This window comes from Solanum dulcamara, chromosome 8, assembly GCF_947179165.1.
Source record: "Solanum dulcamara chromosome 8, daSolDulc1.2, whole genome shotgun sequence".
Classification (NCBI taxonomy): domain Eukaryota; kingdom Viridiplantae; phylum Streptophyta; class Magnoliopsida; order Solanales; family Solanaceae; genus Solanum; species Solanum dulcamara.
The window spans coordinates 56,221,905-56,237,733 of NC_077244.1; the positions used below are offsets into that span (position 1 = coordinate 56,221,905).

The 15,829-nt window shown below is 33.1% G+C and overlaps 1 protein-coding gene across 1 annotated transcript; it reads left to right on the forward strand.

Moving 5' to 3' along the window:
• The first annotated feature begins 1,775 nt into the window (after nucleotides 1-1,775).
• On the forward strand, nucleotides 1,776-5,729 carry LOC129901172 (silicon efflux transporter LSI2-like). Its single transcript, XM_055976296.1, has 3 exons — nucleotides 1,776-4,112; nucleotides 4,246-4,435; nucleotides 5,117-5,729. The coding sequence occupies exons 1-3, from the start codon at nucleotides 2,937-2,939 to the stop codon at nucleotides 5,374-5,376; spliced, it is 1,626 nt and encodes a 541-aa protein (XP_055832271.1). The 5' UTR covers nucleotides 1,776-2,936; the 3' UTR covers nucleotides 5,377-5,729.
• Nucleotides 5,730-15,829: the final 10,100 nt, after the last annotated feature.

Sequence of the window (15,829 nt, forward strand, 5' to 3'; positions counted from 1 at the left end):
TTGCCTCAATTCTTATACAATCTTACGAAATAAGCAAAAGTTCATAACAAAAGTATATAATACACTAACACAAAGTTATTCTTAAAAAAATACGAAATTATAGATTGAACTTTAGTTCAATAAAAAAAATTAAACATAAATTGTAGTGTACTACTCTTTAATATAATCTCCCACAACACGAACAATCTCCTCACGGTGACTTCTCGATCAAATGACCTCGAAGACAAACCGACATTGTTACTTTGAGTCGTTTGTTGGTCAATATCACTAGTAACTATCAGCATCATGTTCATATTCCGTGAAATTTCACCACTCTTTTGATAGTCTCGCCAAAAAATTCTGTAATATTGTACAAACTATAACAATTATAATACTAATAATATCAACTATAAATTTTGTTTACATATGAAACAAATGGTTTGTAGATATATATATTTTTTTTTACAAACTATAAATTTGTGGGTTAATTTTTGTATTTGAAAAATATAAAATCATGATATGAAATTCTTAAATCAAGCTTTTTGGAGAATTAGAGATTTCATCGCATGTCCAAACGCTGATTTCATCTCATGATTTCAAATAACAAGATGAAATCGCTAACTTTTTTTTTTGGAATTGCCTACCCCGGTCAATTTTTATATTTAAAAAATGTAAAATCATGATATGAAAATTTCAAATCAAGTTTTTTTTGGAGAATTTGAAATTTCATCGCATGTCCAAATGTTGATTTCATCTAATGATTTCAAATCACAAAATGAAATCACCTACTTTTTAAAAAATAAAAAATAAAATTCACCCAATGTCCGACACTCGCATTGGAGTCCTGACTAAATCTAGATCACGCACTACAGAGCCTATTAAGAGATGACTCTCCCAACAAATTTCTCTCCATATTTAGGGCTCGAACTCAAGAGCTCTGATTTCACATACTTATTAATATCCTTTATGGTCTTGTTCTTCATTTCTTATTAAAAAAATATTTATAAATTTATAGTTTCACTTTGTAAAATCTCTAAAGAATATTAAGTTATTTTAGAAAAAGAATAGGCCATTGTAGAAATTTTCTACCGAATAGATTAACTATTTTTTAATTAATTTTAGCATTTTATTTAAACATATAATTATTTATTTATACAATAGGTCTGATATTTCAAAGTAATTATTACACTAATGAGTTAATGTATAATTAGTTAACCCAAACATACACTAGATTTCCATATGAAGAAGCTTTTTAGTAAGAAGAATTATTATTATTTTCAGGTTCTATGTGAAACCTATTATTAGTTGGAAGAGCGAGTTTTGAAAATCAAATGGTTATTGAAAAAAACAAACTGCCGGTTGGCACCTCCCCCTATCACTACCTGGAGATGTACTTCAGAATCAATTGCCTAAGCAGAAAAAAATAGTAATTTTATTTATTTTTAATAATATCATTTTCTTTGAAATTTCTAATTCAATATTTTACTTGGAATATTTAAAATTATAAGACTAAAAATATTTTAATATATTTTATATATATTTGTTTTCTAAAAATATTTATATAAGTTAAAATTAAATAAATAAATTGAAAAGAACCAGTGACTAGCGAAGATAAGTTATAGGCAGATTTACCAACAAGAGTTATGGTGGAGTGATAAGTACTCCTTCATCCTTGATCAAGAGGTCTCGTGTTCGAATCCTCTTGGGTACGGAGTCGCTTTTCTTAGGGAGCGTTTTGTTAGCATTAAGATATTTTGAATAATGACTTGACTTTCTAGTGTAGAAAATAAGTACAAACAAATCAAAAAGGAAAAGAGATCAATCAAGATAAGGAAGAAGCTAATTGATCAATTAGCACCTCGAAGATCAATTAAGCAAAATTGGCATCCCACAGATCAAGAAAACAACTTCCATGTATCAAGGAAGGAAGAACACTGAAGGAAGAAGATCACACAAGGAAAAGAGTATCAAGCATACAAGGAAAGAAGGATCAGATCAAGCACATAAGGAAAAAAGAATTCTGCACTAAATCAGAAGCTCTTGCAAAGGAAACACATGGACATATCTGATATGGACATATATACTAAATCAAGGAATCACTAATCCTTGATTGAATGAAATCCCTTGAGTTCCGAATCAGAATAAATCTTTCTATCTTTATTTACTTTACACATTTATCATTTTTAGATAGTCAACTATCAAATATTTTAAATCATCCCCTCCCCCTCTTAATCTTCATGTTTTACCTTCAATGTAAAAAATTTCGATACAAATTCGAATTTAGTTGAGCTCTAACATATGTATCCGATATCGGATGGAAAAAGAAAGGTTATAGGCAGATTTTTAATTAATAAAGACAAGCAGTAAGGATGAGGTGGGGTCGTTGTGTACGTATTTAACTTGCTGACAAGTTAGCGGTGGAGAGGACTACTCCAATAGTATATCGTTTTGCTGCTAAATCCAACGAGTAATGCCAAAGTACACAACCTTTGTTTTTTTTGTGTAAAGTACCATCCCTTTTCTCTGCTTTAAGTTTGACACCTTCTTATTGCTCTTACTCATTATTTCTCAATTCTGTTGTTATACTCACAAATATATATACACATCTTTATGTCCTTTTGAGCTCTGAAAGAAACTCAACTGAAAATTTTGCATTTGGATGCTGGTAGGGGGCAAAAAATGTGGGTGTCACCAAGAATGCCATGAGGCAATCTTTTTCCTGATCTTGAAGGAAGTTTTATTTGGCGATTCATTTGATCTTGATGTGTTTTCCGCAACTTATCCTAGTGAATACTGTTGTTGCTTTCTGCTCATGTGCCTCTATGTTAATGTGAATTTTCAAGATTTTACCAAAGTCAAGTTACTTGAGAAATTCATCTTGACTATCAATGTTCTGACAATCTAAATACTCGAAATATAAAAAGAAGATTTCGACTTCATTTTAGGTAAAAATAACAATGGCTATGCCACCAACTGCTAAAGTAGTTCTTGGTTCAATTGCCTTTGCTGTATTTTGGGTATTGGCTGTTTTCCCTGCTGTCCCTTTTATGCCTATTGGAAGGACTGCAGGTTCTCTCCTTGGGGCAATGCTCATGGTCATTTTTCGAGTCTTAACTCCCGATCAAGCATATGCTGCTATCGATCTTCCAATTTTAGGCCTTCTATTTGGGACTATGGTTGTTAGTGTCTATCTAGAAAGAGCAGACATGTTTAAATACTTAGGTAAATTGCTGGCATGGAAGAGCCAAGGAGCCAAGGATTTACTTTGTCGAATTTGCTTGATTTCAGCCATTTCTAGCGCCCTTTTTACCAACGATACGTCTTGTGTTGTTTTAACTGAGTTTGTATTGAAAATAGCTAGGCAACAAAATCTACCACCACATCCTTTCCTATTAGCTCTTGCTTCAAGTGCAAATATTGGATCTTCAGCAACTCCAATTGGGAATCCACAGAACTTAGTCATAGCAGTACAAAGCAAGATATCTTTCGGGAAGTTTTTATTTGGTATTCTTCCTGCAATGCTTGTTGGTGTAGTTGTTAATGCTCTGCTACTGCTTTGTATGTATTGGAAGTTGTTGTCTGTACAGAAGGATTTAGAAGATGCTTCTGCCGAAGTAGTTCCTGAAGAAGATGTAGTTTCCCATCGTTTTTCTCCAGCCACATTGTCGCATCTTAGTTCCTTGAATTCTCAAGAATTAAACAATGCCTTGGACTCAGTGGCTATAAGCAGCTCTCCTAGTGTCAATGGTCATGCGAATCATGCTGAGATGCTTAGGAATCGTGGCAATGTTGGAGAAAGTGAAATACAAAAGGTGTCTAGTGGGGGGGTTGATTCGTCTAGGAATTCAAATACTTCAAAAGAAGGAACAAATGATGGATCACTACAGAATGTGTCTTCAAAAAGGGTTTCATCTGTTGATGAATATGAAGATGAAAACTTCACGGGTTATGACGAAAAGTGCAACTTGCCAAAAGTATGGAAATATAGGTTGTGGAAAATGTGTGTTTATCTGGTAACCATTGGCATGCTGATAGCTTTGCTAATGGGCCTGAATATGTCTTGGACTGCTATCACTGCAGCGCTAGCGCTCGTTGTTCTTGATTTCAAAGATGCCAGGCCAAGCTTAGAAAAGGTAGAGGAATTGTTATTTCCCCTCTTCAAATTCTAATAGAGAGTTTTACAGTTATCTGTTAAATGTTGATGTAATTCCTATTCACAAACTAGCCAAACCAAAGCTTATTCATTCTGTTCTTTCAACTATACAGGTTTCCTATTCACTTTTGATATTCTTCTGTGGTATGTTCATCACGGTTGACGGCTTTAACAAAACTGGGATTCCAAGTGCTCTTTGGGATTTTATGGAGCCATATTCCAAGATAGATCATGCTGCAGGAATAGCAGTTCTTGCACTGGTCATACTTGTCCTGTCAAATTTGGCTTCAAATGTTCCTACCGGTATGTGTCTCCTGCACTTTTTGAGCCCTTATCCCTAAATCTACCCTGTTTTTTAACTTCATAGGCTCGCATTTCATTTCTTCACACATCATATGCTTTACGAGATACAATTGTTTGCCAATATATGTGTACAAATAAAATATAAACAAGTAGCTAAAGGGGTTATTGGGAGTGACATTTTCTTCAAACAAGAGACCATAAGCAGAAATTTAATTGTTCAGAAAGTTCTATTGGAATTAAAAAGTTACAAGAATAACCAAGAAAGTGTAAGGAGAAAAAGAAACAGATTAAAATCCAAAAGGAGGGAAAAGAGAGCTGTTTAACAATATATAAGAAACTTTGTCATGGCTTATTGCAAACTGATGTATACCTTAATGTTCCATCTAAAAATAAATATGAATTTCGAGTAACTTCCGTGATGATGCCTACATAATTATCCAAGAAAATTAATCTCTTGTGAGAATCCACAACCCAAAAGCCATTGCTCTTGTTTAAGTGTGTAGCAAAATCATATTGTACGTCCTAATTCAAGAATTATATTTATTAACTGTGTGTTAGTTCCAAAACAAGATAATCTCAACAGGCAATCATGTCTTACGTCTTGATCCGGTTGAATTAGATAGATAGTGACTGTATATAAGTTAAATCTTAATTATAATTACAACGTTTATTTGGCCTCAGTATTGCTGCTCGGAGGACGAATTGCTGCATCAGCAGCTGCAATATCTCCTGATAGTGAGCAGAAAGCATGGCTCATCTTAGCATGGGTCAGCACCGTGGCAGGGAACCTTTCACTCTTAGGCTCAGCAGCAAACTTAATAGTGTGTGAGCAGGCTCGTCGGGCTCAATACTTTGGCTACAATCTCTCCTTCTGGAGTCATCTCAAATTTGGAGTTCCGTCTACGCTTATTGTTACAGCCATTGGTTTGATGCTCATTTGAGGATACATTTTCTAGTCTTACAGTGTTTTGAAGCTTCAAATAGACAACTATCATTCTTGTATAAGAGTTAGGGGAAGTCTGGTACACTAAGCTCCCGCTATGCGTGGGTCCAGGTAAGGACCGGACCACAAGGGTCTTATGTTACATAGTCTTACCCCAGCATTTGCTGTTTCAAGTGTTAGGGGCAATCCAGTACATTAAGCTCCCGAATCCAGGTAAGGGTCGGACCACAAGGGCCTATTGTACGTAGTTTTACGCTGCATTTGATGTTTCCCAAGGTCGAACTCATGATTTCCTTATCACATGACAACAACTTTATCAGTTACATCAAAACTCTCCTTCTTCTTGTGTAAGTGTTGTTTCATGGAAAGTTATTTGTGAATTGTACAGTTTTCTTTAAAATGTTCATCATTATTTCAAACTGGTACGAGTATCTATAAAAAGAATACGAATAATAAATAGGAGATTCTTCCATCATCTAGATCTCATAAATCCAACATATATCTTTATTTATTTTGTTTAGTTAATATATGGGATTAGTCCATGTGAACGTGAGATAATCCAACATGTTAAGGGTTCCTAGTATTCAAACTAACAGGTTGTTCTTAATGTGAGATTCTGTTCCTTTATTTCTTTATCATCATATGATATGATGAGAAACTAATAATCTTTTATTTGTTACCAAAAGGATAGATCTCAATTTCCATAAGACAAACAAACATTAGTCCAACCAAAATGTGGCAGTGAGATTATTTATGGAGATTTAAGGGTTAAAAGAACAAGTTTTCATCTCTATTTTTTTAATCTTATTGATTGTATTTGCCATAGACACCCAAACATCATCCATTTCGAGTGTGTTTAGTGTGGAGGAAAATATTTTTAAAAAATTTCATATTTGGTTGGTCAAAATATTTTGGAGAACATTTTCTTTAAGAAAATAAGCTCTTTAAAAATGAGAAAAATGATGAAAGTGAAAAAAACAAGTTTTATAACTGGCATTCCAAGTTCATTGTTTCCATCCACCCAACATCCCCAATCTCGACCTCTTGACCATTCCAACCCCACCACCCTCGAACCCTCACTTCCTATCACATCCCCTCATAGAGTGTTTTGCTAGATTACATATAAATGTTTTTAGGGTAGCATTTTTTTGCTTACTTACCTAACGCTAGAAAATAAATAGGAAATTCATTTATTTTTCAATAAAATGTTTTCTAGGAAGTTGTAATGACTTTGAGGGTCATTTTCGGAAATTTGCGCGAAATTATCATTTTACCCCTATCATTAGTGCCCCCGAGTTTTATTTGTTTAGTTTGTGTGGCTGAATGTGTTAAAGTTTTAATAGACAGTGGAATGGGCATATTCTTTAGTTCTATCGAGTTAAGAGGTGAAAAAGTAATTTTTGGTACCAAATGGAGCTACGGGTCTCAGAATGGGATTCTGTCAGTTCCATCAGCTTCGGAATGGGGTATTTGGTCTTGGAGAGTTGTCGGAAATAAATTTGGGGTTGATATGTAAATTTGTATTCTTGTCTGACCTTGTTCTATGTTTTTATTGAGCCGAGGGTCTTTCGGAAACAGACGTCCTACATTGGTAGGAGTCAGGTCTGCGTACACTCTACCCTCCCCAGACCCTACGATGTGGGATTTCACTGGGTTGTTGTTGTTGTTTATATGTAAATTTGAGGTCTTGAGTTGAAAAGTGAAATTTTAAATGAGTTGGTTTGACTTCAGTCAATGTTTTGAGATCCGAACGTCGGATGAGAATTCTGTTAGTTCCATTGCATCAGCTCCGGAATGGGGAATTTGGTCTTGGAGAGTCGTCGGAAATAAATTTGGGGTTGATATGTAAATTTGAGGTCTTGAGTTGAAAAGTGAAATTAACGTCGAGTTTGGTCTTGATGAACCTTGACTTCGAGCCCTGGTACCTTAGTCGTCATTTTTTAGTTTTAGGCCAAAAAGTTGAGTTTTAGGCCAATAGGGGGTTCGGAAGGATATTTTGGTCAAAACGACTTCTTTTCAGAAATCTGACGATTCCACTTAGTCTGAAATGTCGAATTTAGTGGGTATCATATCCGGTTTATTTTTATCGGACCCCAAATGGTTTTCGAGGGTCCAACCGAGGGCATTTTTGGATGGTGTTTTAACTGTTGTTTCTAGTTTCTGGTGCAGGTCCATTCGTTTTTCGCGATCACAAAGAGTTCATCACGATCGCGACCTGCTCAGATTTTGTTCTATGCGATTGTGACTCTATCCACGCGATTACAATGAGTCTTTTTCCAGTGCCTCGCGATCGCGAGAATAAGTTGCTCACGATCACGATAGGTATTTTGTGCGTGAACAGTGTTAAATCGTGAAAACAGTCTCATTTTTTTAAAAAAAACCACCATTGTTATTGATTTTGAGCTTTGAGTAGGCGATTTTGGGTCAAGTTCTTGAAGGTTTTCGTGTGGGTAAGTTCCTTTTTCAATTTTCCATCATTTATCTATGAATTTTCTTCCTTTAATCCTCGAATAAATCTAGTTTAATTAAGATTTTGGGGGGTTTTGTTCTTGAAATTTCCAATTTAGTTTTCATTGATTTCTACCTTGTTTCTTGATCTATTTTTATAGGTTTTCACCCACAAACTCTCCTAAATGAGTAGAATGTGATTTTTTAATAAAATTTCAGGTTTGAACCTTTTCAAAATTAATCAACTTTTGGACTATTTTATCCCCGTTTTCAAAACCTATCAATATGGGTGTCATTGAACTCCTTATGACGCGTATGTTTCATTATTGATAGTGGGTTATCATTTCGAGCATTGAATTCAAAGGTCGTTCATCTGGTAGAGCATTTGAGTGAGGTTTGGCAATTGAGGTAGGTTTGGCTATCCTTCTTTGGGATGGGGTCGTAGTTTAGTTTTGGACTGATAATTGATATTGTGATGTCTGTATGGGGGCTTATATGTGTTGTGTAGCCCGTGTGGGGACCTTATATGATATTTTATCTGTGATTGAGACTGTGTAATTTATGACTTGACTGAGTAGAGATGAGTAGAGGTTATTTGACTGTTAATGCTCGTCTGGGGTTAAGTTGAGGGTTTTGAGCATGCCTGAGTAGTGGTATATTATTGAGAAAGAGGTGAACACTTAATCGATGTATTTTTCTTTTCATTACTGTCTATTGAGGGTGAATATCATGCTTAGGCTAAGTTTTGAGAACTTTGAACCTGGTACTATATGTTGAGGTGAATACTACCTTCATCCTTATACATTGTGATTGCATTCATCCTCATTCATACTATTATTGATCATTGGAAAGTTGAGGACTGTGGAAACCCTTTTGAGAAAGAAAATGTGACATCTTTTGTATTCTTGACCACGAGATAGGTGGCAAGTGAATGAGACGTTAGTATCATGAGTCCTTGGCCATGAGTTGGGTGGCGAGGTTGATACATTGAGATTGTGATGAGGTATATGGTCTGTGAGACTCCCATGGGTCCTGCTTGGTAGCACAGCTCAGCAAGTGTATACGACAGGTTGTGCGACAGCCTTGATTCTACCGTATTATTACATCATTGCATCATCATATTGCATTGCATTGCATTGATACCTGTGATACTTGACCTATCTGTCTAGCTGTGATATTGAGCTGTATTTATGTGATTACTTTACTTGCATCGTTCTATATAAATTGGCGGCAGCGTAGCCGTAGTGGGACTTTTCTGCGTGCAGGTGGAAGCGTTCCTTAGTTTATTTTATAGTTTTTGTTTAATTTCTTATACTCGGTCAGTTAAACCTACTGAGTACATGTGGGTTGTATTCACCCTTACTTCTGTGTCTTTTTTTTATGCAGATACTAGCTAGGGTGTTCAGCAGTAGTTGATTCCAGCGGATACATTATCATCGGATCAGTGGTGAGAACTTAAGATCCAGATCGCCGCTAGTCCATCTTTTATTTTTAGTCTTTTTTTTATATTCAAAGACTTAAACTGTGTATTCAGACTCAAATTTGTATTTAGATGCTCTTTATACTTATGACACCAAGTTTGGGGAATTATTTTGTTGTTGTTGCCCTTTTATTGTATTTATTGTGGCTTGACTTCCCTTTTGGGAGTTTTGTATGGTTTTTACTTTTAGACTTACGCATCAGGATGGGGTTTGGGATGCGTGCCATCATGACCTCGATTTTTGGATCGTGACAAAAGATATTGTTTATGAAAGATATTTTCTTTCATACCAAACACACCTGTTTTTCCATTTTCCGTTCATCTCTTTTCTTCTCTTTCATCTTCGAAAAGTGTAGGGAGAGGGTACCCTTTTTCCTTAATTAATGTAGATCATTGCTTACTCCTTAGTAGCTCATATAAATTTGATCATTATTGTGGTATGTTTAGTTGAGATTTGGGCGCTACCTTACCTAGTTTGAGTTAAAGACACACAAAACCAAAATATGTGTGGCCGAATTTCTCCCATACAGTACCTCATCTCTCGAAAAATCATATTTTCTAAACGAACCAAAGTCAATCTGAATTGGTCTTGTAAAAGATATGCAGAACTTATTGAGCAAGCATATTCATTCTAGCCCTTGTTGTTCATTAATTATCTTTTTTTAAAAACAAAAATATTGATAACGTTGTATTACTCGACATTAAGGGCATGAAGGCCATCTCTAAAAGTTTACATTTACTAAAAAGATAATATAAGTATTTTTTTGTCTGCAATCCTTTTCTATTCACTTGGTTCCGTCCCAAATCACAATTCAGCCACAACTATAAATATAAAGAAGTAAATGAAGAAAAAGCATAAATTTTGGATCATTTGATCATTGTTTGCACGGACGCAACATGCGTCGATGGTATAAAACTAAACATGAGCCTACCTCTTACTAAAGCAAGCGAACATAATAGAATAGGAATTATTGTCTTTCTACCTTATTAAGATCGGGTGAAAATCCTTTATACCTCCAAACTTTTGTTTAAAAATCAAATTTCCCCCTTAATTTGAGAAATAGTCACTCTCCCCCTCTCCCCTCCTCCACTTTATCCTATGCAAAGTTTATTTGATCCTTGCCATTTTTAATCATCTATCTATATAAAATCTCTTTATATTATATGTATAATATTTTATTTTTTAACCTTTGTATTTATAGATTTTTATTTAGATTCATTAATATTATAAGTAGAAGAAAAAGGGTCTGATATACCCCTCAACTTTATTATTAAGATCTGATATACCCCTCGTTATAAAATTGACTCATATATACCTCTCTACTGTTACCCAAATAACTTACATATACCCTTCTCTTCTAACAGAAGTAAAAAAATCAATTTATAATTTATTTTTTAATTGTTCTTTATTATAAAAAAATATATTCTTGTAGGGGTATATTTGATACTTTTCATACGTATTTGTTTTGACTTTTTTGATTCAATAGTTATTTTAGATTTATTCTTTTGATGATCAAATTCATTTTTTCATCAACTTTCTTATAAAATTTATCATATATGCCTTTTTTATAGATACAAAAATAAATTATAATATATCCAGAAAATAATTAGTTTTAAATTTTTTCTTCTTCTTTTTTTCATTCACACTTTTTCCCCTCATATTTTTTACTCTAAAGAATAAAATAAAATAAGAATAAGAAACTCAAATAATAACAATAAAAAAATCACGTGTGAAAAGAATCATATATACCCCTACAAGATTTTTTTAAAAATTTAAAATCAAAAAAATAAATTTGAAATTATATTTTTCACTTCCGTTAGATAAAAAAGGTATATGTAAGCCACTTTTATAATGGTAAAGAGTATATGTGAGCTATTTTTGTAACAATAGAGATATATATGAGCCACTTTTTTAACAAGGGATATATCGACTCTAACAAAGTTGAGGGGTAAATCATGCCCTTTTTCCTAATTAGAAAATTCTTTTTATAAGTTTGTTGCAAAATCTAATGTTATTTTTTGTGATTGTTATTATAATATTACATACATTTAAGAACATATGTATGAATGTATTATGTACATATATATTTAAGTTTCACTTATCTCATAGGCACAATACATTAACGTACTCTTTAACTTGACCTCAACTGACATCTATGCTCTTCAACTTATGGGTGTGCACAAGTATACATTTAAACTTGTATAAAGTTAAACAAGTAGACAAACGCATCTTACACATAACATAATACATGTACTACATGGCATAATACCAGTTAGTTAGAATGTATCTCACGTGAATTGTTATGTAGAATGCGAGTATCTACTTGTTCAACTTTATATAAATTTATGTATCTACTTGTGCACATCCAAAGTTGGAGTGCGTAGATGATAGTTGAAGCCAAGTTAAAACGACACGTTTCTGTAATTATGTCTATCTCTTATTCTCTATTATCTACGTAGATAAATGAATTTTGATTGTCATTAATGAATTTTTTAAAAACTATAATTTAAAATTTATTTATAATATAAATAGATCTTTAATTTTTTATGAAATATGTCTTTATGTTTATTAATTATTCTTATTAGCTTGCATCAAAATATGTTTATAAGGTTATCACATTATAGACTTTTCCGTTAAAATTAATAACATTTTTTTATTCTATTTATTTGTTGCATTATAGAACGACATTAAATTATATAATCAATATTTTTTTTCTTTTTTGGACGAAATTAATATCGTTTTAATAGAAAATTTGATACATAGATTCAAAAATGAAAAATTATGATTTTAGAAGAAGTATTTAAAAAAAGGAGAGATATAAAGGTTGATAACGTAAAGGTAGAATAGACATTTTAAAAAGTATTAGAAAAAAGGGGAGAATGATTAATGTCTTTAAGTTAAGGGGAGAATTTGATTTTTAAGGTAAAGTTCAGAGTGTAAATAATTTCCACCCATTCTTTTCAGATTTCACTGTGTTGGAGTAATAATTATTGCCTCTCTTTTGTACAGCCTTTTTCTTTTGAAATTCTTTTAGTATTAGCATTTTATCGAGTAAATGTAATTAATAAGTGGTGAATTTTATTCAACTCCATATGTGTGTGCAGGACGAAGATAGAAATTTGGTGAAGAATATACAATTCTTCTCAATTATGTTAAAGGAGTGCAAAATTAAATATACATTCGTAATAACTAACATTTAATTTTTATACACCACATAATTTTTCAGCAAAGAGTGTGCAATAGACTATCCTTTGTCCAAACTGGCTCCATCCATATGTTTGAGCGATCAATTAAAGTTTTAGCATATACTATAAGAACAAAATTTAATATAGAAAATTTCCAAATTACCACATATAAAATGTCCTCGAACTATTGGAAATAATACAAAAATATTCTTCATCCACCTATTTGGGCCTAAAATGCCTTTGTCATCCACTTTTGGGTTCAAAAATGACCTTTTCTTTAACAGAATTTTAATTAAAATCACCAACCCTTCAATTTATTTTATTTTATATATTTCAAAATAATTATTTTGTTAAATAATTAACTTTTGTTAACTCCGAGGACTAAAATCACACACTTCAAATAATTGAAGGTTAAATGTGCATAGTCAAATAATACATGGACTAAAATTGAAATTATGCAATAACACAAGGACTAAAACCGTTATTTCCTCAATAATGTTTATACCGTAAGGTATATACGGTATTTGGCTTAGAGTTTAGTTTTTGTTGTGAAGCCAATTAAATTAAATATATAATTATATTTTTAAATTTTAGTAGCTTTGTTTATTATTTTAGAATAAGATTTATGGTTCACAGCTTCATAGGAATTAGGTTTGGCTCTAATTATTTGTCTAGAATAGAATTTAGGCTTCCCATTTCATAAGGATTAGACTTCCAATTGTTGTAATAAACTCCTATTTAAAGGGGCTTATGAGGAATAAATCATTAGGTCGTATTTTAACAAAAAAATAAGATATATCAAAGTTCTCTCTTTCATTGAACTCTAAGATTTTAGCCTCCTTTCCACGAGCTGAAGTTATATATAAAATAGGTCAATCTAAGAATATAAACAAAAATAAGGAAAAGTCAAAGTCAATTGATTTATATTTTTCTGTTCATCGTCTTATGACTCAATCCTTCTTTAAGAATCCTAAAAATTTGGTACAAGAGCTTGACATAATGGACGATGAGAATCAATTACAGGTTCCAAGAACATGTGATTTTAGAAATATTAATGGACTATAAACTTACAACGATGGAATAATATCTCGGCGAAAGAATTGTTCAAGTCATCCAAGAACAATTGTTTGGCTTGAAAATTGGCTCTACAAAACCAGCAGTCCACGAAATAGAGTCGAGTAGTGCTTTGATGATAGGCAGATCATCAAATCCTGCTACTAAAGGGAATACACTACTTTTCAACTGGCCAATCAGAATCATTCAACAAGTGGTAATTCTTATTCGACAATACTAAGATATGCTAGGATGAATTATTCTTCTTATGATGGACCAACGACCTATTGATTTTGGCACACCATTGTTAGCAATTTTTTTTGAAAAAATCCAACGTACTACGAAAACAAAAAAGGTTGGATTGACTAAGTTTCACATGTTGGGCAAAACACAATTATGGTATTACCAGCTTAAACGAGCAAAGGGCTCAATGAGTTGGGAAGAATTTTAGAAACGTTGTCTTTAATTTGGACTTCCTAAAAGTAACAACACGGTGGGTGAATTGATCACGCTTTGACAAATTAGTACAATTGAACTTTATCAACATCAATTTCAAGAAAAGCTTGCAAGGACTGATGAGCTAATTGTAGAACACTTGCATGTGGAAATATTTATGATGGGATTGGTTGAATTAATCATAATAAATGTGCAATTTCTCAAACCACCTGACTTATCGACGGCCATGAGTGTGTCTAGGGCCTTAGAACAAAAACAACAACGACAAAAAGTAAGTAATATTCGTGAGAAGGATGACAACAGTCTTAGAAAATTCTTGGAAGCATAAAAAACTCGAAAAAAATTGCTACTTATTAATTCAGTTCATTTACCTCGGCTAATACCCAAATTAGCAACTAAATCCCCTTTGTCAAGCAATTAACTATATAATGCCTCACAACTTCAAGCAAAGATCTGAACCATCCTCTATATGTATATAGGCACTAACCTGATGATTTCTAATTTGTAAATGTGTGTTAAGATCCATTCCAAAGTGAAAGAAGAGTATCATATGCGGTTTAGGGCCATAAGGGACCTTTAGAACTAAGTCGAGTACAAAGCCTTTCTACCGGCTAAATTTTTCACAAGAGTTCATGCAATGGTCAAATTCAAATGATCATATCTCTTAATATATGAATAGTTAGGTGACCTATGACCTATCAAATTAAAGTTATTTGAGTCTAGTTTTCAATGTATCAAACAATTTTCGGATCCGATATTTGCATACAAAGTTATGCCTATTTTACTAGAAATTGTCTTGTTGTGCGCGAACTACACACCAGCCGCGCGATAGCGCTCAGAGGCAGCGGCTACTACAATGCCATGCACCGGTTTTGCTCCCAAGAAGCTATCTACATGATATCACACATATAAAAAATAATAAAACACCATAAAGTCGTCTTTCACCTCCCTTGTTCCAAAATTTACCCTAGAAAGAGAAGTTCTCAAGAAACTAACTTCCTCCAAGGTTCATCCATCATCCAACGTAAGTTTGACCATAGAACTTCATAATTTCTCTATCTTAACACCAATTAATATCTCATACTCATGAAATTCATAGATTTCAAGAAAATATTTTAAGAACTCATCTCCAAAGACCAAGAAATATTTTGTGGTTCTTCTTCTTCCAAGATCATACTTTGGGGGGGGGGGGGTAATTGGAGAAACTAAGGTATATAAGGCTTTAATGATAGTATCCTTTCACTCTCATGCCTAAAGTATTTTGATTGTCAAGAATTCTACAAGAATGTTGAAAGTAAAGCTAGGGCTTTTATGAAATAATGGTCTTTCTTCATGAATTCATGTTTTCCTTGTTCAATTTTCATTTTAAAGTCTTATTGTACTGAATTAAAATGATTTATGTGGTTCCTTATGCATTATGATTCTTAAGCAAGAAAATTTGCATGATATGTACTACAACCTCAATTCATGTTAACTTAAGATATGACTTTTGAGCTTAGTCTCACATATGATTCATATATATGAACATTTTTATACTCATGAACATTAATATGTATTTATGTATTTTGAGAGTACCGAGAGGATACGGGGTTAGAAAATCTAAGTCCCATAACTACGTGCCACTGTAGGACTTGAGTAGACCGCTTTGTTGGATAACTCCATATATCCCTGAGAGGCACAGACTAGTTGATCCACATAGATAAGAAATGGTCTTATACTTTGGCAAGGTATAGGACATCCCTCCCTACTTGGTTAGCTATTGAATATCATGATCTCACATGGTGTATGTCGGTTATAAGAAACTTCTCAATTATACATTTTTATGATA